Consider the following 22,925-nt stretch of genomic DNA (forward strand, 5'->3'; position numbering starts at 1 on the left):
AATATTTCCATTAATTTTAAATTATTCTTCAGAATATCTGTGTTAAATTTGAATTTGTTATCTCTAAATACCTAAGTTTCTTTACTTCATTTAACTTAATTTTTTTTCATTGAAGTGATAGTTCTTTTTAAAATTATATTTTTGAATTCTTTGGCATTTCAGTCACTTTGTTATCTTTGGGTTCAGTTATTAAAGGGTCATTAACTTGTGGAGAACTCTCACATGTCTGTGTTTCTATATCTTAATGTATATATCTGTTGATTGATACTTCTAGTTTCATGTTTTAGCTGGCTGCTTTCTCTTGAGGTCTCAGTCTCTCCTACCACTGAGAGGAGAGAATATACCACAGTAACAATTGATATTAAAAAAAAAAAAAACCTAGATGTTTAAATTTTTATTACAGTTATTTAGTTTGTGTGTGTGTGTATATATATATATGTGTGTGTGTGTGTGTGTGTGTGTGTGTATGTGTGTGTATGTGTGTATATGTACATACATGGTGCACATGTGGAATCAATACAGCTTGCAAAGGTAAACTCCCTTTCTGGTATGTGGGTCAGGGGCCTGCAAGTGCTGAGCCATCTTGCACAACATCCTTAAATGTAGTAGTAATTACAAACAACATCTGTTTTCTTACTAAGGGTAGAAGAGCAAAAACCCAGGACACATATGATAAACTCAGGACTTAAAAATTAAATCATAGTTAATTAGAATAGAAAAGGGAATAGGAAAAGGACAGAACAGGAGAAGCAAATTATGAAAGACAGGAAAAACATGCTGTGAAGGAGTGAGAAGTTGCAGTGAGTGTTAAGCGTGCACAAATACACACACACACACACACACACACACACACACACAGAGACACAGAGACAGAATGCTTGAGCCGAGCAAGAGAGAGAGACACACACAAAGGAATACAGAACAAAACAAAAGCAAGCAGAAGACCAGTTGAAGAGAGTTTAAGAATGCTCTGATGTGTTTTCCTTGAGCTTGTCAGTTGGCAGTTCACTTGCTTTAGAAGGCAAAATGTCATTGAACTGTTTTCTCTGTGAATTCCAAACAGGTTGGACCTGAAAGGGTTGTTTGCCTTCTGAGCTCCTCTTGCTTTTCAAAGGGTAATTTATAAACACTCATCTCACCTGCTGTAGAGTCAGTAAAGCCTTTCTGAAAAACATTTAGTCACTGAGAATTCCACTTCTCTGAATGACTCTCCAGAAATATTCTGAAAGAAAAAAGTTATCAAGCCATCAATTATAGCCTTGTACGACTCTATCAATGCACTGGAAACATTCACCTTATCCAGTAGAGAACATTTGTATAATCAGCCTCTGTCTAGTACAGCAGTTCTCAGCCTGTGGGCCATGACCCTGTCAGGGGTCACATATAATATCCTGCATATCAGGTATTTACATTATAATTCATGACAGTAGCAAAATTACAGTTATGAAGTAGCAACAAAATAATTTTATGGTGTTGTGGGGGTCACCACAATATGAGGAATTGTATTAAAGGGTCGCAGTGTGAAGAAGGTTGAGAACCACTGCTCTAGTAGAAAAGTGCATGTTCAAATGAGTCTCTACAGTACATAGATATCCAAGTAATTTATCAAGGGATCTCTTAGGACTTGCATGTATGCCTACATGCCTGTATGTTTTCAGTAAGAAAGTTAAATTTAATTATCACCATTTTGAAAAATAACTACAAATAAAACCTTACATATTGCCGGGCGGTGGTGGCGCACGCCTTTAATCCCAGCACTCAGGAGGCAGAGCCAGGCGGATCTCTGTGAGTTCGAGGCCAGCCTGGGCTACCAAGTGAGTTCCAGGAGAGGCGCAAAGCTACACAGAGAAACCCTGTCTCAAACCCCCCCCCCCCAAAAAAAAAAACACCTTACATATTTCAAAATATTCTGGTGGAAAGTGAACCCACCTAGTTGGGGGTAAGGGCAAGCTGGTCTATTAGTATTTACACCTGGCAATTATTTCAGGCACTACAGTGGGTTTCCTGTAATTTTCTGTGTTTTCCAAGTATGTATTTTATAATCAGCTTGTCTTTCCTCTGAAGAGCCTGTTATCTTTAGATTTCTCTTGTGTATAGCAGACTTTAAAGGAGTTATACTACTTGACTTTTGTTTGTTTGTTTTCTAGGCCAAGATAGCCAGATTAACCAAACGTTTTGGAGCAGCCAAAGACGATCTTAAGAAAAGACAAGAAGTAAGCATTTCTGTTCTAGCCATGTTCATTGTCTTAGTGTTTTACTGTTGTGAAGTGACTCCATGACCATGGCAACTCTTATAATAGAAAACATTTAATTGAGGCTGGCTTACAGTTCAGAGGGTTAGTCCATTATCATCATGGTAGGACGCATGGTGGCACACTGGCAGACATGGTGCTGGAGAGGTATCTGAGATTTCTACATTCACATGGGCAGGTAGCAGGAAGAGAGAATGACACTGGGCCTGGCTTGAGCATTTTAAAACCTCGAAGCACACCCTCAGTGATACACTTCCTCCAACAAGGCCACTTTTCCTAATAGTGCGACTTCCTGGTGCTCAAGCATTCAAATCTTTGAGCCTATGGGGGACATTCTTATTCAAATTACCACATTCCATTCTTTGTCCCCCATAGGCTTATAGCCATATCATAATGCAATACATTCAGTCCAACTTCAAAAGTCCCCATAGTCTATAACAGTCCCAATACTGTTCAAATGTCCAAAGTTCAAAGTCTCTTCTGAAACTCAAGGCAATCTCTTAAGTGTAATCCTCTATAAAATCAAAATAAAAAACCAGATCACATACTTCCAACAAACAATGGCATAGGATATACATTACCATTCCAAAAGGGAGTAAAAGGGAACATAGTAACGAAATACTGGGACAAAGCTGGACTAAAAACCAGCTGGGCAAACTCCAGACTCTGCATCTCTATGTCTGATATCAAAATGCTCTTCAGATCTCCAACTCCTTTCAGCTTTGTTGACTGCACACACTTCTTTCTCTCAGGCTGGTTCCACTCCCTGTTGTAGATCTCCTTAGCAGTTATCCCATGACTGGCCATCTCCAACATCTTGGGGTCTTCAAGGCAATTCAGGCTTTACCTCCACAGCTTTGTGCACTGTTGTCCTCTCTGGGCCTCCTCTATGCAGGAACACCCATGCCACATCCCTGCCCTGTGGCTTTTCTTAGATGCAGAGGGAGATTCCACAACCTCTTCCTTACATCCTTGACTCTAAAGCCAGAATTATGTGGCCAAAGTTGCCAAGTTCTGCCGCTTGGTGGGGGCTGGAACATGTACCTGTTATTCAAATATATTTCTACCAGCTTTCTGTTTTCGATTGTTTTCTTCACTGAATAAGTTTGGATGTTCTGAAACTTGCTCTGTAGATCAAGCTAGCCTCAAACTCAGAGATCTGCCTGCCTCTACCTCCTGAGTACCGAGGATAAGGGCATGTATCACCACACCCAACCCTAAGCTTTTCTTTTAATTCCTTTTCACAAGTTGGAAGTTTAGCTGGGTGGGATCTTGCCCCGAGGTTTTCACTCTCTTTATTCCATCTGTATCAAGCTTTTTAAAAAAATCTGTTTATCTCTGAGCACAAGACTTAACTCTATTATACTTTCTGGTGTCCCCTTTCTCCTCAGACTGTACATTTTGGGCTTTTTCTTTCTCAGCCTTCTTCTCTTCATTATAGATCTGCATAAGACTGTTCACTAATAACCATGCAACACAGTCAAGACTAGGCTGTTTTGAAATCTCCTCTGCTAGTGCCATTAGTCCAAAAATCTTCAGTTTAACCTCAGGCACGTTTTTTTGGACGAGGGCAGAAAGCAGCCACAGTCTTTTCTGAGTTATCACAAAATAACAATTTGTAGGCCATTTACTAATTTTATTCATCTCTGAAACTTCTTGAGCCCAGCCGTCATAATCTGTATTGCTCTCAGCACCACTGTCCTTCACCTTTCTACTAGGATGGCCCATTAAGCCCCTACTTCAAGTGCTACTGCTTTCCCAATTTAAAGTTCCAAAGTCCACACTCTGCCAACAAGAAACATGGTCAGGCCTATACAACAATACCCCAGTCCCTGGTACCAACTTCTGTCTTAGTTAGGGTTTCTAATTGGGGCTGTCTTACAGTTTCAGAGGTTCCATTATTATGGTGGGGAGCATGGTGGCACACAGGCAGACATGGTACTGGAGAGGCAGCTGAGAGTCCTATGTCTGGATTGGCAGGCAGCAGGAAGAGAGTGAGACACTGGCCTGGCTTGAGCTTCTGAAACCTCAAAGCCCACCCACAGTTACACACTTCCTCCAAAGGCCACGCCTCCAAATAGTGCCATTCCCTGTTGACCAAACATTCAAATCTATGAGCCAATGGGGACAATTGTTATTCAAAACACTATATTCAGTTACCTGTGTAATTTTAGGAGATGCTGACTAACATTTCCTTTATCATTACTGTGAAATTCGCTTTCTTCCACATATTTGTCTAGGTTTTTGAGCTGAACCTTTAGAATAATTATTCTCTTCAGTATTCTTAAATGTCAGCATTTCTGTTCATCTATTTGAGGTTGCAGAATTCTTGAAACTATGTTTTCTGTCTTTAAAATTCTGTGTTTTTAAAGGCTGGGCATATAGCTTGGTTGGTAGTGTGCTCACCTAGCATGGGAAGCACTGGATTGCATCCCAGCACCACATGGGACAGGGCCTGGTGCTGTATACTGGTGATCCCAGTACTAGAGAGAAGGGAGGGAAGGATAAGGCTATAAACTTGGCTTATAGAGAGTTTTATGCCAGCCTAGACTACATAAAACTTGGCTTCACAAAACAAAGGTTATGTTTTGGAGATTAGTCTTACCTTGTTTATTTCTTTAGGACATTCTTACTAGTGTCTTAGTTTAGTTTATATTCCCTTAAAACCTTGTAGCCTTCTGTGCCTTGTTGTATTCCCATTTTCTCTTCTCTTCTCCATATAGTCATTCATCCATTGTGCTGTTACTATAGGAAAGTAAGAGAGCTTTAGATTTCATATATTGTCAAGAAAATGAAGAAAAGCTTCTGAAACGAGTGGGTCACAAATGAATCACAAAGTTGCTACCCCCAGACCTCATTCCAGACTGAGAAGTCTGGCTGCCTTTGTGGGACTGAAGAACATTATCAATGTTGTTACCTTAATAGTATATTTTACTATTTTGTTTTATTTAAAATGTAGAGTGAAGTAGTTATTTAATGTTATTTTAAGCTCTGTAAAGGCGATCAGGAGATAAGAGGAGTTGCAGCAGTGTTCCTAGCTGTGAACATGCACACAGCCTAGAGCCTTTCCTCACTGCAGTGAACAGCATTGCTCGAATCTTCCCTTGAAGAAGAGAATGCACTGAGGAGCTTGCTGCCCAGCCAGGGCTGCTGCTGCTTACCACACTGAGGTCCTTGCCTTACACACATAGAGCATCTCCAGATGACCACAGAGCCCTACAGAGTATTCTGAGAAATATTCAAGACAATTGCCAGCTCCTAAAGAGAAGTAAATTGTGTAGAATAGCTACTAAGATAGAGGGAACACCATCTGAAAGAAAAAATGACCAAAGTTATCATCTGGAGATTGACAGTATGGAAAAATTTGAGGTTTATGAAGAAAAACTTCCACAAGAAAATAGGAAAAGACAAAGTATTGATATCTGATCCTGCAGTGTTTTTCTATTTTATTAGTTAAATAATAGATCAAGTATTGAGAAAGTACTTGAATGTCTTTTTTTTTTTTTTAAATAATTCCTATATATTGGGTTTTATTTTTTACTTTGGTATTCCCCCTCTTTCAGAGCCCTCCAAACCCACCTATATCACCAGGAAAGCCTGCCAGTGATGTCAGCAGCAATAACAATGTGACCTACAGGTACGACCACAGTCTGTGCATTGTGTTTAACTTAGAAAGCAAGGTTCTGCTTAGTCTTGGCATGAAACTGTAAATACCTGTGTAGCGGTAAATGCATCAAGTCATAGCTGCTTTTCTACTTTCCCTTTATATTATGTATTGTTTTTGCTAATTTATTATAATGTTTTCTTTTGTTAAGACTTTTTTCTTTCCTTTGGCAGTGTTGAGGATTAAATCTAGGGGCCACCCCTCCCCCAAACCCTACATATTTCTTTAAGAACATGTCATTAATAGTTTTTAGCAGTTGAGAGCTGCTTTGGTCAGTGGTGAGAATGTGCCTTTACTTAGGTACCTCCTGACAGTGGACTACAGACAGGAACTCTGCTGCAGTGTTATCTGACATGGCCGAAGTCTGTGAACCCATGGCTTCAGGCAAAGGGTGCAAACCTCAGATCTTACCCTTCCCCACCACAGACCACTGTCTTTCCTGTGCTTTGGTGGGTTCCCCTTAGGGTGGCATCGCCATTGACTGTACGTGTATCTGTTTCATAGAAATGCAGGCACAGTGCGACAGATGCTGGAGTCCAAAAGAAATGTTAGCGAGGGTCCACCACCACCCTTTCAAACTCCTGTGAATACAGGTAACCTTTTCTTTTAAATACCAAAAATACATTGTCTTGGGCCCTAACATCTTTGGTTCTCTTATATTCTTTTGTGGTTAGAATGGGTTAGAAAACAGGATACTTTGGTATAAATATGATTATATTTCAAAAAATTTCAGGATAAAATATAAGTATGCATGAAAAGATAGACATTGAAATTCCCAGTGTAGTACTTCTCAGCCTTTTTTTGTTTTTTTATCTCTAGGGCCCTTTATAGTCTCATGAAATTACTAAGAACTCCAGAGAATTTTTGAGTTAAACTAATTGATACTATCAATTAATTTAAAATAAAAATTAAAGGTCTTTTTGTTCACTTAAAATTAATAATAAGCCCAGAGGCAGGTGGATCTCATTCAAGGCCAGCCTGGTCTACATAGTGAATTCTAAGACAGCCAGTGCTACATAGTGAGCCCTTGTCTTGAGTAAACAAAAGCCCCACAGAAATAAATTACAATAATCTTGTAATATGCACACAAAAACTTTTTTTAAAATAGAAAACAACTGTATTTTTAAAAAATAATCAGTGAAATGGTAGAGATCTGAATCTCATATCCAGAACCCCCACTAAACAAACAAACAAACAAACAAACAAAGGCAGCCACCACACTTGGCTGTCCCAGTGCTAGAGAGGGAATAGGCTCTGGCCAGCCAGCCTCCATGGTGAGCTCCAGGCCAGGAAGAGACCCTGTCTCAGCAAAGGGGAAAAAAAGGAGGTGGGGAGTGGCTGTCACCAAGATGCAGAAGGGTGTGTGTGAAGCTAGTGCCGGGGAGCAAATGGAAACACTAAAGAGAAAGGTGAATGCCACCAGAGGATCGGCCCTGGAGCTGTCCTCTGACCTCCACATGTTCATGTCCACATGGGAGCATCCGTGGACGTACACGTTACCAATGAGAACAGGGACGTGATGCCTCTGCCACATTTCTTTAAAAATACTGGTTAGGAAGGTAAGCAGCTAATGCTGGCTGGATTCTAGTTCTGTACCTGCTTTCAATCTTCCAGTCCGCTGACTTCATCTGGGAAAGAAATGTAGCCTCACCCAGACAGATGGGAACAGGCTAGGTAGCTGGATGCTCCCTCTGATGGTGGCTTCTGTGGAGCTAGTGCAGAGCAGAGCCAGAAATCACATGCTTTTCTCACTGTTTTTCTAAGTCACTCTTTCAACAAACTTGAGTCTTGTGCAGACCTGTAATTCTAGAACTCAGCAGGCTGTGGCAGCTAGATCATAATTCAAGGCCAGCATATGATTTTGCTGGAGGATAGGACATAATAGAAATGGTAGTTTTTATTACTTCTTTATGGACATTTTAAAGTAAAATTTACTTTTTTAAAATACTATAATAAGCATTTGTTAGTGAAGGCTTAGTGTGACAGGAGTATTTGGTACCTCTTTACTACCTTGGATTTTGTAGTTTTTTCCTTATCACAGTCTCATTTCCCATTGTTCGTTACCACTACAAATATTACAATGGAGCATTCCATTAATAATTCATATCTTTTATTGTGATAATTATTTTATTATTAGGCATTATTTTTAACTATGCCTAATTTCCAAATTAAACTTTACTATAAGGATAGGTGTACAATCATGTGCCACATAATGACATTTCAATGAGTTGTGAATGCATTTAAAATGGTGATCTGGTGAGATCATAATGGAGCTGAGAAATTCTTACCAGCTGCTGAGGCCATAGCTGTTTTACTGTTGTAGCTCACCATGTTACTCCCAAGTGTGTTATGTTCATGGGAACAGAGATCCAGCATTGTGAGCTGTACAGACCATAGTAAATAGAATTGTGTAGGATACCTGATGACAACTATTTACTGCTTTATTACTGTTACCAATAGTTTACTGTAAACTGATGTGCCATTTTATGCTTGTAGTAGCTGCATATATTTCATAGTTACTGTCTCTTGACCCATTGAATGATTGATGTATCCCAGCTAGATTTGTACAGTCTTGTGATCATACACCATTGGAATTATGTAATGACACATTTCTCAAAACATACCCATGTTGTTAAAGGTTACATGGCTACTTGGAAAAGACGTGGTGTGTGTAAGGTTCTCTATTCTCTGCCTTATGCATCACTGGGACTTTTAGGATATAATTTCTACAGATATGGAGCTGCTGAACTAAGCCAATAGGCATTCACCTTTTGTCCACATAGTGTAAAATTCAAATGTCTCATTGCTATTATGAAAATAGCCTTGGCATTGTAAACTCCACGCAAGGTTCCCAGGAAACTATAGCTATCCCTCTGCACTTACTAAGAATTACTGCTCTGGTGTACCTATGATTTTGGAAAGACTAGATATCTGAGTAGTCAATTAAGTATATTTTAAACCTGTTCCAATGAGACTAAACCTAAGTAGTTGAGTCATAAGCTACTGTAAATCTCTGTGGTCAGCACTTAGTCTTTTCTCTCTTTGGTGTGTGTTCTATTTCTTAATTCATCTCTTTTTTCACTCAGTGCTTTCCTCTCTATCAGTAGTATTTACATGCTCTTCTTGAAGGGATCCTTTTCCCAGAGTAAGTTCTTTCCCAAGGAACTCAGTAAGACTATCAGGTTTCCTCTGGTTCCAGTGGTAAAATATAGCCATCAGCTGTAGCTGCAGGTCCCGCCAAGCCCCTGCAGCCCATCCCCATGGCCCGCTTATAAAATAATCACTCAGAGGCTTATATTAATTATAACTGTTCGGCCATTAGCTCAGGCTTATTACTGACTAGCTCTTACACTTAAATTAACCCATAATTCTTATGTATTTAGCCATGTGGCTTGGTACCTTTTCTCAGTTCTGCCTTGTCATCTTGCTTCCTCTGTGTCTGGCTGGCGACTCCTCACTCAGCCCTTCCTCTTCCCAGAATTCTCCTTGTCTGCTTATCCTGCCTGTACTTCCTGCCTGGCTACTGGCAAATCAGTGTTTTATTTATCAACCAATCAGAGCAACATATATTCACAACAACAGAATAATATCCCACAGCAATCAGCTTCACTCACTAATGGGCAGTTCTTTCCACATTTCTTGCTTGTGTTGTATAGAATGAGGTTTAAAAAATACCTGCATATTTTTACCTAGTTTTCAGTATTTTTAATTGTTTTTCCAGTTCCTCTGAAGTGAATGTTGTAATTTTCAAGATCTGTTTTGATACTGAGATAGCAATCTTATGTATTAACATCAAATCATGTGGCATTTTGTAAAGACACCAAGTGTACACACAAAAGTACTTGTAAACATTTCAGTGTTTTCGAACTTAAACCTGGAAATTTTTTTTTTTTTGTGGTAGCTTTTCTGTACATAATATATTGAACTTGTGACTTAGTTTCAGCTGATAAATTAAGGTGGCTGTCTAGACTGAGACTTGTGTTTTTCTCGTTAGTGTCTTCAGCCAGTCTCGTCACTCCTCCAGCGATTGTCAGTAGTCAGCCTAAACTGCAGACGTCAGCCACCTCAGGTTCTCTGCCGGCAGCGTCTCTTCTTCCTGCTCCCAGCACAGCCACAGTAGTTGCCACTACTCAGGTGCCTAGTGGAAACCCTCAGCCTACAATCTCGCTGCAGCCCTTGCCAGTGATTCTGCATGTTCCTGTTGCCGTAAGCTCTCAGCCTCAGCTCCTACAAAGCCATCCAGGGACTATAATGACGAATCAACCATCTGGCAGCGTTGAATTCCTATCCGTGCAAAGCCCACCAACAGTGAGTGGACTAACCAAAAACCCAGTACCCTTGCCACCCATGCCAAACCCCACCAAACCAAACACTCCGTCAGTGCCCAGTCCTGGTGTTCAGAGGAACTCTTCCACCACTGCTGCACCCTTGGGGACCACCCTTGCTGTACAGGCTGTTCCGACTGCACACTCTATTGTGCAAGCCACAAGGACTTCTTTACCCACAGTGGGCCCATCAGGACTCTATAGCTCATCAAACAATCGAGGCCCAATACAGATGAAAATCCCAATATCTGCTTTTAGCACTTCATCTTCTGCAGAACAAAATAGCTCTGCCACCCCAAGAAGTGGTAAGTTCGTTTGCTTATTAACAGAAACAAAAACACATTAATGGCCTTTCAGTGATTAAGCTCTTTGTAGCATTATTGGAAAAATGGGGTAAACAGGTTTTGTAGCAAGCATTATAGTTTTTATGATTGATTAGGTGGACCAGGACAATTGAGTAAATACATTTTAAGTATCTAATTTTAGAAGTCTATTGCAAGGGATAATTAAAAACCATTTATCACCAGAAACTGGTGGCGCACGCCTTTAATCCCAGCACTTAGGAGGAAAACTCAGAGGGATCTCTGAGTTCAAGGCCAGCCTGGTCTACAAAGAGAGTTCCAGGTCAGCCAAGGCCACACAGTGAAACCCTGTCTCAAAAAAACATAACAAAAAACAACAACAAAAAGAACCCCGTTTTCTTTGAACATGCCTAATTTCAGAGATGCCGTAGATGATACCCATAATTTAAGCTGGAATCAAATGGCAAATTTTTGCTGTATATGAAAATTGATGTTAAATTATATACCCATATTGTTGTAAATTATTAGGTCATATAACTAAAACTTGCCATGTCTTATATTTATATACATATATTTACTTGATAAAATGTGCTATATAATTCAGTTACATTTGTACATATTTGTTATAGTTCATTATATCCTTAATAGACTTTAAGTAAATAGTTCTTGTTTATAATGAAGTACTACCCTTTAGGGCTCAAATTGTACATAATTCCTTCAAGAAATAATTGGTGCTTGTAATATTCTAATGTCCTGTGGCACATAGAAACATTTAAGATAGAAACTATAGATTAGATATGTAGTCTTGCCATTAAATAAGTAGTTATAAAGTAATAAATATTAAAGTAGGCTGTTTGATAAGATGTAAAAGTGGATGAGAGTCCTTGAAAGGTATGAGCTAGAGAACAGGAAATGGGGGAAATATAACATTACATAATTCTTTCGTGTGTGGAGGAGTATGGCAACCATGAATATTGACTGCAGTGTGGAAAACTGTTTGATTGAAAATAGGGTGACCAGAAGATGAGATGAGGCGGGAGCAGTACATTAGATGAGAGATGGAAGCATTAGGAAAGTGCAGAAGAGAAAAAACAGTCTAATTTGATAACATCTTGATAATTGGTTAATGTAAGAGTTGTTAGCAAGGGCTACAGAGACATCTCAGCAGTTAAAGACTGGCTGCTCTTCCAGAGGACCCAGGTTTGATTCCCAGCATCCAGAAGGCAGTTCACAATCTTTTAACTCCAGTCCCAGGGGATCTGGTGCCCTCCTCTGGACTCCTTGGGTACCAAGGTATGCACATGGTACTCAGGCATACTTGCAAACAAAACGCCTCCATACATAAAATCAATCAGTTTTTTTTTAAACAAAGATTAATTTTGAGAGAAATGCTAAATTTAAAAATGGTTTGGGCTTTGCTTTTAAATGTGTATGTCTGTGTATGAGGAGGAGAGCAGGTGTCTGTATGCTTAGAACTGGAGTTAGTTCATTGTGAGCTGGGTGATAAGGGTATTGGAGCTTGAGATATGGGTCCTCTGCAGGAATAGTTTGCTGTGCTCTTAACCATTGAGCCATCTCTCCAGCTCCTGGTTGGGCCTTTTAAAACATTGAATGTTAAGTCTCATTTAGTGAGATAGATATTAAGGGGTGGTTGATTTGTAAGGAAGCTATGTAGTTGTATAGAATTTACTAAACATCTTTCATTCCAAAATATGGGAAGACTAGATTTTTTAATAACACTAAGAAGTTACTCCTTCACCCATAATTTCCTTTGAGTTTCTGCATGCTTTCTGCCTCCTATCTCTACTCATTCAGTTATCCAGACCTACAATAGAATACTACCAGTCTGTACCTGGAAAGGACCTTGAGGACTCTAGTAAGACTGCAGTAGAGAGATGGCTCAGCAGTTAAGAGCACTTGCTGCTCTTGCAGAGGACCTGGGTTCAGTTTCCAGCATCCACATTGCAAAATTAACAGCTGCCTGTAATTCCAGCTCCAGAAGATTGACACCCTCTCACAGCCTTCAGAGGCACCTGCATACTTGTGGTAAACATACTAGCATTCAAGACAGACAGACAGGCAGACAGGCGCCTGCTCGCGCGCGCGCACACGCACACACACACACACACACACGTTCATGTAGAAATAGGAAGGCTTGTTAAAAATGACCAGCTGGTGTTAGATAACATAATCCATCAAACAGGTAACAAAAGTAAATGTGTATCCTACATGATAGAAAGATTTTAAGCGATAATTTGATTTCACATCTTGGTTAATTTTGTTGATTGATGGATGGTTTCTAACTTCGTATTTTGAGAAGTAGCTCAAGTAGGTAGTAGAACGGGGAATATGGACTGAGACTGAAAAATGCCGCAGTACAAATGCTGCATAAAACAGTGGTGGCGCACGCTTTTAATCCCAGCACTTGAGAGGCAGAGGCAGACAGATCTCTGTAAGTTCGAGGCCAGCCTGGTCTACAGAGTGAGTTCCAGGACAGGACAGCCAGGGCTGTTACACGGAGAAACCCTGTTACGAGAAAACAAAACAAAAAACAAACAAAAATTTGAAGGAATTTTTAGCCTGTAAAAATGAAAAGGACAGGACATATTGAAAATCTAGGTAAAGGAATATTGTTACAGTTTTGTGAATAATTACCTTACCCTGAGACAATTATGCTAAGAATAGAATCATTCTGGATAACAAAACAGCATATGCACACATACAAACACATACACATATATATGCACATATATAAATACACATACGTACATACTATAGATATGAGGTAGATCATTGAATCTACTCTGAAAAAAAGATATAGAAATAATAGGATAAAAGGGTAGATTAGTGAATCTACTCTAAAAAGAAAAAAGAGAAGATACAGAAATGATAAGATAAAAGGTAGATTTTTGAATCTACTCAGAAAAGAAAAAAGTATATCGATATAATAAAAAGGTAGATCATTGAATCTACTTTTAATAAGGAACTACTTGTTTTAAATATTTTATATTGGATTAGATTTTTACAGGATAAGTAATGAAATTTTTTGTCTGAGTTTGTTAAATGTTAATGGACTGGACATTGTTAATTTATATAATGGTGGTTTTTGTCTGAATCTGTCAAATGTTAATGGACTAAACATTGTTAATGTAATTCTTGACTATATATTGTATATACTTATTGTATATATCTTATTAGTTATAAGTTTCCTTTATTATTTAGACAAAAAGGGGGAAATGTGGTGAATTGTGTCCCCCAATATATTGTGCACCCTAGTAAACTTATCTGGGGTCAGAGAATAGAACAGCCACTAAATAGACATAGAGGCCAGAAAATGGTGGCACACACACCTTTAATCCTAGCATTCTGGAGGCAGAGATCCGTGTGGATCTCTGTGAGTTCAAAGCCACACTGGAAACAGCCAGGCATGGTGACTCACGCCAGGAAGTGATGGCAGGAAGCAGAAAGGTATATAAGAGAGGACCAGGAACTAGAGTCTTTAAGTTTTTAGGCTTTTAGCAGCAGTTCAGCTGAGATCCATTCGGATGAGGACTCAAGAGGTTTCCAGTTTGAGGAAACAAGATCAGCTGAGAAGTTGGCAAGGTTAGGTTGGATGTGGCTTGTTCTGTTTCTCTGATCTTTCAGCGTTTACTCCAATACCTGGCTCTGGGTCTGTTTTTATTTAATAAGACCTTTTAAGATTCATGCTACAACATACATTTAGTATGTGTGTAAAAAAACAAAGTCTGATGTTTTGGTAATAGTGCTTGTGTATATTAATTCTTTAGCATGTAACACAAGTAACCTAGAACTAATTTTATGGTAAAAGTCTTTCAGGAAGTGTGTGTGTGTGTGTGTGTGTGTGTGTGTGTGTGTGTGTGTGTGTATTTAGTATTTATATATTTTTATTGTTTTTAAGACAGGGTCTTATGTAGTTCTGTCAGGCCTAGAACTTGCTATGTAGAGTCTGTAGGCCTAGAACTTCCTCTGTCTCACAGAGCTCTGCCTGCTTCTGCTTCCCAAGTGCTGGAATTAAAGGCATGCACCACTACATCCTGCCAATTTAAAAATATTTTTTTAAAAGTAAGTTTATATTAATATGTTACTTTTCCAGAAATAAAATTGATGCAAGGTTGGAAAAATTCATGAAGACTTGCTTTTTAGTTTCCTGCCCTTGGATTTTAACATGTGGGTGTTTATCTTAATTGATTCTTTAAATGTAGAATTCTATATGTAGGGTAGACAGTTTTATCAGTTTTTAAGTATAAATGGCCTTCTCTGTGTATGAGGGTTTGAAAAGAACAAGAATACCATATTTTGACCAAGAAGTTACCTCCAGAAAGAGGATGGGATGTTTTGACATAAGAACACTATTGATAATGCGACTAATTATAATCAAAGAATGAAAGTGAATCACTTCAATGGATGTAAAAGATACTTTATAAAACCTTACAATTTCTCTTCTATTAGAAACTGGGCAGGAACACTTGCTTTTCAGTTTACATGTAAATAACAATTTTCCCACGGAAACTTTCCCATGATACAGGAAAGTCATCTGGGTGGTTACATGACTCTGAACTGCCTACTGCTCAAGTGTGAGAACCCCAGTTCAGGGCCTGGCCTGGTCGCAGAATCTAAGCCCAGCATAGGAGTGCAGGTGCAGGCAGATTCCTGGAGCTCCTTGTCCAACCAGCCTGACAGAATCCATGAACTCCAGGTTCACTGAAAGACTTCCTAAAAGAATAAGGTGGCGGGTGATGAGGGAGACAGCTGATGTCACCCTCTGGCCTCCAGACATAGCCATGAACGAGCATGCACACCTGCACAAAGCACACAAAAGAAAAGTAGTCTGTACTTGAACCGATACATGTTTCTCATGGTTATTGTAACCTTCTGTAATGAATTTATTACGAATATTTTTGATCTAAAATTTCCCCCCAAAGATTTCCACATCTTGTGAAAGAATGGTGTTTCACTTAACTATTTTCTCATCTTGGAACATTCATGTTGTACAGATGTTAAATTACATTTCTCAGGTATTCTTTAGGATAGTTTAAGTTGCTGGGTAATGAGTATATAAAGCTTTAAAATTTATAACGTGAAGTTGCCTTCTGATCTGTGAGAGAAACCATCTGTAACATGCTGACAGAAAAATAGTTGCAGCCTGACCTTTTACATATTATACATGTGTTAAATTTCCTTTTTCTTCTTCTTCTTCTTTTTTTTAATTCTCAGAAAACCAGACAAACAAAACAGTAGATTCTTCTGTTAATAAGAAAGTGGCAGATAGCACATCACAGGTAAGGTTGTTTCCCTTCCCCTCAGAGTCATGTTATGATCAACAGAAATTATGGTTTTCCTTACATCAGTAATTGTAGGGGGTTTTGTTGTTGTTGTTATTTTATTTTACTTTTTGAGACAGGATCTTACGTAGCCCAGGCTAGTCTCAAACTCACTGAATATGAGTTTTCTGTTTCTTTTTCTTTTCTCAGGGAGAGCTTTGTTGTAGCTAAAAGTTTCAGTTTGGAGGATTTTAATGAAATCATCAGCATTTGGATGTACTGTTCAGTGTAGCAATGACTTGCTGCTCCTCTACATGGGCGTTTCCTGTTTGTAGTCAGCATTTTCTGTCCATTGCTGATTTTCTGTGGATGTCATTGTGATTCACAGAGGAGTCATTTCTTTAGTGTTCTGCTTGCCATTCATTGAAACTTGGGAATTTGTAAATGGTTTTCTTCAGATTTTTTGGAGGAGGAGTCATTATTTCTTCACACACTCAACTTTCTTCCCCTTTACTTCAAAGATTCTCACTACATTTATCTGTTTGCGGTGTAAACAGTGTACATATTGAGATTAGATGACAACTAATAGGGTCAGTTCTCTGACGTCTAGTCAGCTAGGTCCTGGGGTTGAACTCAAGTCCCCAGGCTTGGCATGAGGCAAGAGCCTTTCCCTGCTGAGCCATGGCCCCGGCCCTCAGTCAGAGTTCTGTCAGGCAGCATTGCTAAGTCTTTGTCTTTTATTCTCTAGTCCTTGGGCAGGAAAAATTCTATTGATGGATCATCAATTTCACTGAGTTCTTCCATATCTTAGAAACCGCCTTGGAGCCCAGCCAGAGGATTTTTAACGTAATATTTGATATTTATTCTTTGAGAATTTTAGACATGTATACAATGTATTTTGATCCCATTCACTCCCAGTTCCCCCTAAGTCCCCCTTGAACACATCTCTTCCCAATTTCATGTCCTTCCCAAATAATCCAAAATCCAGTTAGTGCTGTGCGTATGTGCATGGAGGTGGGATTAACCTACCAGTGGCCACACCTTCTTCCAGTAACCATCAACTGCTACTAATGCCTTAGCTAGGGTGGGACCTCAGGAACCCCATCTTTAGCCGTGCTTGAGTTGGACTGGCTTGATCTTAGGGTTTCTGGTATAGGTAGTCGCAGCTACCGGAGGTCTTTACTGCGGTTACCATGTCCTGTCCAGAAGACAGCATGTCACTGTACTCCCACATCCTTCGGCTCGTACATTGTTTCCAGTTACTCTTCCACCGTGTACTCAGCCTTGCATGGTGGGAGGGTGGCTTGTCTTTGTGGATTGTCCCGTTTATGGCTGAGCACACACAGTCAGTCTTTAACCAGCTTTGTGTTAACAGCTGCATACTGCAAAGAGAAGTTTCCCTGACCACGGTCAAGAGCTGTCAAAATCCATGTCTGTAAACTTAAATATTTAGAAGACAGTTTGACAGTTTAGCAAACAGCAGTAATAATCCCCCCTCCCCCCACCACCATAATTTGACCAGATTTATAATACCAGTCACACATGGCCTTCTGTGGAGCAGGCTAAATCTGATTGGGAAGTAGATGATTGCATCCATAGCATTAACAATCACTATTTGGCTACCCCATAACATTACTACTGTTGTCCCAGTGGAAATGTCACATGTCTTGCCCAGAAGATCAGGATTGTGCCATGCAGGGACCAGTACTGGGTAAGACCATTGATATCTTTCCTCTCCCGGTGGTCTGCATAATGCCTGCCAGCACTGTGAAAGACAACAGTGAGGAAGTTTTCCAGTCAGTTCCAGATTGATGTCTCCATGTCCTGCAACCAAAGTGGGTGGTGTCTCCAGGATGTGCTCTTGCCATGTAGTTATGGTGGACAAAGGAGAGCAGTGGTGTAATGATTGTCTGGGTAGTTCTGGGGGCCTCCAGGACCAGTCACCATGCATGACCCAAACCCACGTCTCCTGAAAGTGCCATTGTCCACCCATGCAGCAGACATCCATTCAAATTCCCTTGGCTTTATAGTTTTAAATTATCTTCAAAGTAGTGATTTTCCGTAAGGCTTTTTCATACATCCTTAGTTTTGTTGAACCTGCTCTCTACTCTTCCCTGATCTCCCCAACCCCATCCTTGCTTCAGCTAATTTTTTTTTAAAAAATAGATTTAAGCTATTTGTATTTATTTTATTGGGGAGGGTTGGTTTTGAGACAGGTCTCACTACGTAGCTCTGGCTGTCATGAACTCACTACGTAGCTCAGGCTGGCTTCAAACTCACAGAGATCTGCTTACCTTGGCCTCCTGAGTACTGGGAGTGTGTGCCACTACACCAGGCACTCCAGCTAATTAAAAAAAATTTTTTTTTAATTTAGTTATGCGAGCATGTGTATATCTGTGTATGAGGTACTTAGAAGGTGTCAGGTCCCCTGGAGGTGGAGTTTTAGGCAGTTGTGAGCTGCCTGGTGTGCTGGTAATCACACTCAAGTCTTTTGCAAGAATAATCTCTCTTAACCACTCAGGCATCCTCTCTCTAGCATGTCCAGCTACTTACTGAAAATCATTTTCAGCCCTATTCTTTCCTTTTTTCCTTTCTTTGAAGTTTTTCTTATTTATTCGGTCATTAGTATCAATTTGTCACAGTTACTTGCATTCATAATCTCCAGAATGCAATATCTGACTGGAATCTGCTTTTGTTGATTTATTGTTTTATGTACTTTGTTGTCTATTCATATTCATGTTCTCTAGAATGCAATATCTAACTGGAATCTGCTTTTTGATTTATTGTTTTATCTACTTTATTGTCTATTTTTCCTTTTTCCCCCTCCATGTTTTGTATTTTCTATAGTTCATAGTTTCAAAATTTGGTAGATTTTGAAAACTGGACCTTGTAAATAATGTGTGATAGTAATAAATGACTTTGAATTCTTTGAAGACTAGAAACTTAATTTTGAGTTAAGCCAATTTGTGGTGTTCGTAAATATATAAATGTCTATGAAATTATTGTAGAAAGAGTTTTACAAGATTTAAAATAATTATCTTGGGATTGGGACTGGATTTTCTAAAGTCAGGGAATTCCTTTCTTTCTTAGCTTTTTTTTTTTTTTTTAATTACATTTATCATGTGTATGTGCCACAGCACTCTCATGGGCAGAGGGTAGCTGTGGATGTCAGTTCTCTTCTCCATCCCATGGGTCCTGAAGATCAGATACTTTTAGTCAGGCTCTGTAGCAAGGACCTCTACCTGGAGAGCCATATCTGTAGCCCAGTTACTATCTTTAGTTTCCACTTGAGTTTTACAGATGAACATCCTAATGTCAAAACAAATTATGACTATCATTTGTTAAGCATTACCACATTTCATGTGTGATGTTAAGCGTTTTGTGCATCCATTTGGATTAATCTTTCTAATTACTTACATGTCTACCCTTGGAGATTCATTCACAGAGTTGGAATGTAAGCTCATCTGTCTGATACTGGCTCTCAGCCAGCGCTCTTCTACCTTCTTCTGTTACCACTGGCTTTGTTTTTGTTTGTAATCCTAATTGTCTTATAATGATTGTAGACACTGTGCTGAGTTTGGTCAAATTGAACACCTCCTAATGACATAGCCATGTGTGGTTCTTTTGCTTTTTGTTTTTTTTAGGGTAAAAAACCAGATTTCAATTCTCTTTGCAGCCTCACTATAAAGGTAGTCTGGTAGTCTTTAGTGTTTTGGTATATCCATAACTGATCACTTAGGGAAAGATTGGTGTTTTTGCCGGGCGGTGGTGGCGCACACCTTTAATCCCAGCACTCGGGAGGCAGAGCCAGGCGGATCTTTGTGAGTTCAAGGCCAGCCTGGGCTACAGAGTGAGATCCAGGAAAGATGCAAAGCTACGCAGAGAAACCCTATCTCAAAAATACAAAAAAAACAAAAACAAAAAAAAGATTGATGTTTTCATTGTCAGAAAAACGGATATTGTTTGTATTTAATCGTGTAGCAGTTATAGCAACTCTGTGTAACAGACAGCTTTATTTTTAAAACTATTAGGATTTTGTTAGGAAGTACTTGAAAATTGTTGTATTGCACTAATTAGTGTTTCTATGTTTTACTTATTTATTATGCGTTGGTAGTTGGATGTATATGAGTGCTCATGCAAGGAGGTCAGAGGACAACCTGTGGGAGGGAATCAGTTCCTTCCTACCACCATATGCATCCTGGAGCTTACACTGGCTCAGGCTGGCAGCAAGTGCCTTTACCCACTGAGACATCTTCCAGCCCTGTGAGTTGTACCTCACAGGTGTGCTTTGCTGTTTACCTGTCAAACTGTTGAGGTAAAGGCATTTAGAGGCCTAGCTTGAACTGGACCATTCACCCTTTTTCCCCGTTTCCACACAATTACTTTGTATTTGTCAGTTCCATTACAGAATCAACCAAGTTTTGTTTTTCAGAGTGGGAAAGCTTCTGGCAATGATTCAAGTGGTGTCATTGACCTCACAATGGATGACGAAGAGAGTGGAACTACACAAGGTACTTAAGTAGTAATTCTCCGAAGAAATGCTTTAGTGACATTTCCCCTCTTAATATTTGGTGATATTTTGTGAAGGTAGCATTGATATGTCTATATCACTTTTAGAATGGGAGTCTTTAAAGGTAGCATTAAAAAGTAGCAATCAGTTCCTGGATGAACATGAGCTGCTGTACAGGAAAGCATCAGTAGATGCTTCGCCTGTAGAAAGCCTCTGCTAGCCCCATTGCTCTTTCTAATGAAGCCTCATCCTCAATCTAGAGGTGAAGGAATCAGCAAGAGACCCAGGAATCACGTCTAGTTCTTTGCTTGCTTGCTCTCTTGACTTCTCTCCCTCTCCCCCTCCCTCTTACCCCCTCTCTCCCTCTCCCTGTAGCCAGAAGTTTTCCTGGTCCCACCTGGCTCGCAGTCGCTCAGACCCAAATAAACACACAGATGCTTATATTAATTGAAACTGTTTGGCCTAATGGCTCAGGCTTCTTGCTAGCCAGATCTTACACTTAAATTAACCCATAATTCTTATTTATGTTTAGCCACGTGGCTTGGTAACTTTCCCCAGTTCTACCTTCACATCTTGCTTCTCATGGCAGTGGCGGCTGTAGGGTCTCTTGACTCAGCCTTCCACTTCCCAGAATTCTCCTCTCTGCTTATCCCGCCTACACTATACTTCCTGCCTGGCTACTGGTCAATCAGTGTTTTGTTTATTAATCAATCAGAGCAATACATTTTACAGCATACAGAAAGATATCCCCAGCATTTCCCTTTCACTCCTCCTTCTAGTGTAGATAGTTTAAGTGTATGTCTACTTAATTATGAATAAAAATCAAAATTTAATAATCATTCTCATCAATCATCCCTAATATTTTTCTTAGTTGCAGTATTCAGAAACTAAATTGGATAGATACTAAACCATATTCTGCAGTTTCATGAATAAATGTTCCTTGGTTGATTCTAATTGGAAAAGTCCTGGGTTAAAATTCAGCTTTTATTATTATTATTATTATTATTATTATTATTATTATTATACACTAATCTAGCCTTTACTGTGGTGATTTATAATATAAATCTCCAGTCATGATTCAGAATATAGTGTTTCTCAGAATTCTTTGGCTATCAAAGTGTGTTTGTTCACAGACATATGTAAATTCATGATAGTGTGTGCATTTGGAAAGATCAAATGGTAATTGTTTTTATCTTGAAGTCAATAAACTTAAAAACAAAGGTTTAACAAAGTCATATTTCAGGGTATAAGACGGTTGATTTGAGAGAAATAAAATTAAATAAATGTAGTTAACTTTAATCACTATAGAACTGTGTAAAGCTGAGGTACAGTTGAGACATTTATCCTGTCCTTCATCAAGGCTGACCTTATGCTGGTGTCATGATGCACTTGTGACAGTGATTTTAAGACTTTCAAATTGTCACTTGACTTTCAGGCTTGTTTATTTTGCTTTGATAGATTGATATGACTCAGGAATTCTTAGAGAACAAAAATAAGTACTGAAGCAGGATGCTAGGAGGGCAGAGCTGACCCTGAGCTCCAGGCTCCCCACCCACTGGCATGCTGGCCTCTTGGGCCAGCTTTTATTGCCTCACCTTTGGGGCATTTTAATTCTCCCATTCAGAAGTGCATTGTTCTGTGGAGACGAGCTGAGTGAACCCCAACTATCACATAGGCTGGAAATGGAGGAGGGTCAGCTTCTGTAGAAAATAGTATCCCATCTAAGTGTTTTTCTAATGTTAGATTTTGCTGAGATACAGACATTTATTTTGTAGGCCATCAGAGACCCTTTTTGATACTTTAATAAGCCTTTGTACTTTAAGAAACAAATAGTGATGATGAGCAACCACTTACATACAAATCTAAACACCTCTGAGTAATTGAAATTAAAAGTCAGGGAAAACTATCAGTTCATACTCTAAAAGTATGAACTGAATCTGCTAAGAAGCACCAGTGAATTATTGAAATAGCTTCTGGCTAGGTTTTCAGATCAGCAAAAAATCTACATAATGAGAACAGAAAGAAGTTGTTTCTCAAGAGAGGAATTGGTGTGCAAATGGAAAGCAAAGAAGTTTCCCAGTAGATGTCAGGCCTGGGTTGCCTTGTGTTGCCTGTCATCAGCCATGTATCCTACATTTTCATTAACAGATCCCAAAAGACTAAATCATCCTGCGCCAACTCTGAGCACTTCGCAGCCCATGTCTCGACCGTTGCAGCCCATTCAGCCGGCACCACCTGCTCAGCCATCTGGGGTGCCAACAAGTGGGCCATCTCAGACAACTATCCACTTACTGCCTACAGGTAAAGTGGCTGAGTCACCCAGCGGGAACGATGGGTCGTGTATCGAACACTGTGGTTATGGAATCATGGGAAGAACCAGGAAAATCTTAAAAATAATTCTTATTACTTTCAAGAGAGTGTTTGTGATTTTGAACATGTAATGTGACTTGGCTTTGCTCACTGCCCTAAGGAGCAACACAGGTAGAGAATAGTTATGACACTTTATCTATGTCATTGTCATTTGCTGCTCGGAAGAGCAGAAAATGTATATAACCTCAGGCTTGCTAGATAAGCAGTCCACCATGGAGGC

The 22,925-nt window shown here is 39.5% G+C and overlaps 1 protein-coding gene across 1 annotated transcript in view; it reads left to right on the forward strand.

The window, feature by feature from the left end:
- Positions 1-22,925, forward strand: part of Atf7ip (activating transcription factor 7 interacting protein) — an 86,449-nt gene that overhangs the window by 52,996 nt on the left and 10,528 nt on the right. The window contains exons 6-12 of the mRNA XM_059258715.1: positions 2,148-2,213; positions 5,816-5,889; positions 6,421-6,509; positions 9,911-10,546; positions 15,779-15,843; positions 20,258-20,336; positions 22,484-22,636. Of these exons, the coding sequence (XP_059114698.1) occupies positions 2,148-2,213; positions 5,816-5,889; positions 6,421-6,509; positions 9,911-10,546; positions 15,779-15,843; positions 20,258-20,336; positions 22,484-22,636 (1,162 nt within the window). The remainder of the gene's footprint in view (positions 1-2,147; positions 2,214-5,815; positions 5,890-6,420; positions 6,510-9,910; positions 10,547-15,778; positions 15,844-20,257; positions 20,337-22,483; positions 22,637-22,925) is intronic.

Source organism: Peromyscus eremicus, chromosome 3 (assembly GCF_949786415.1).
Source record: "Peromyscus eremicus chromosome 3, PerEre_H2_v1, whole genome shotgun sequence".
Classification (NCBI taxonomy): Eukaryota; Metazoa; Chordata; class Mammalia; order Rodentia; family Cricetidae; genus Peromyscus; species Peromyscus eremicus.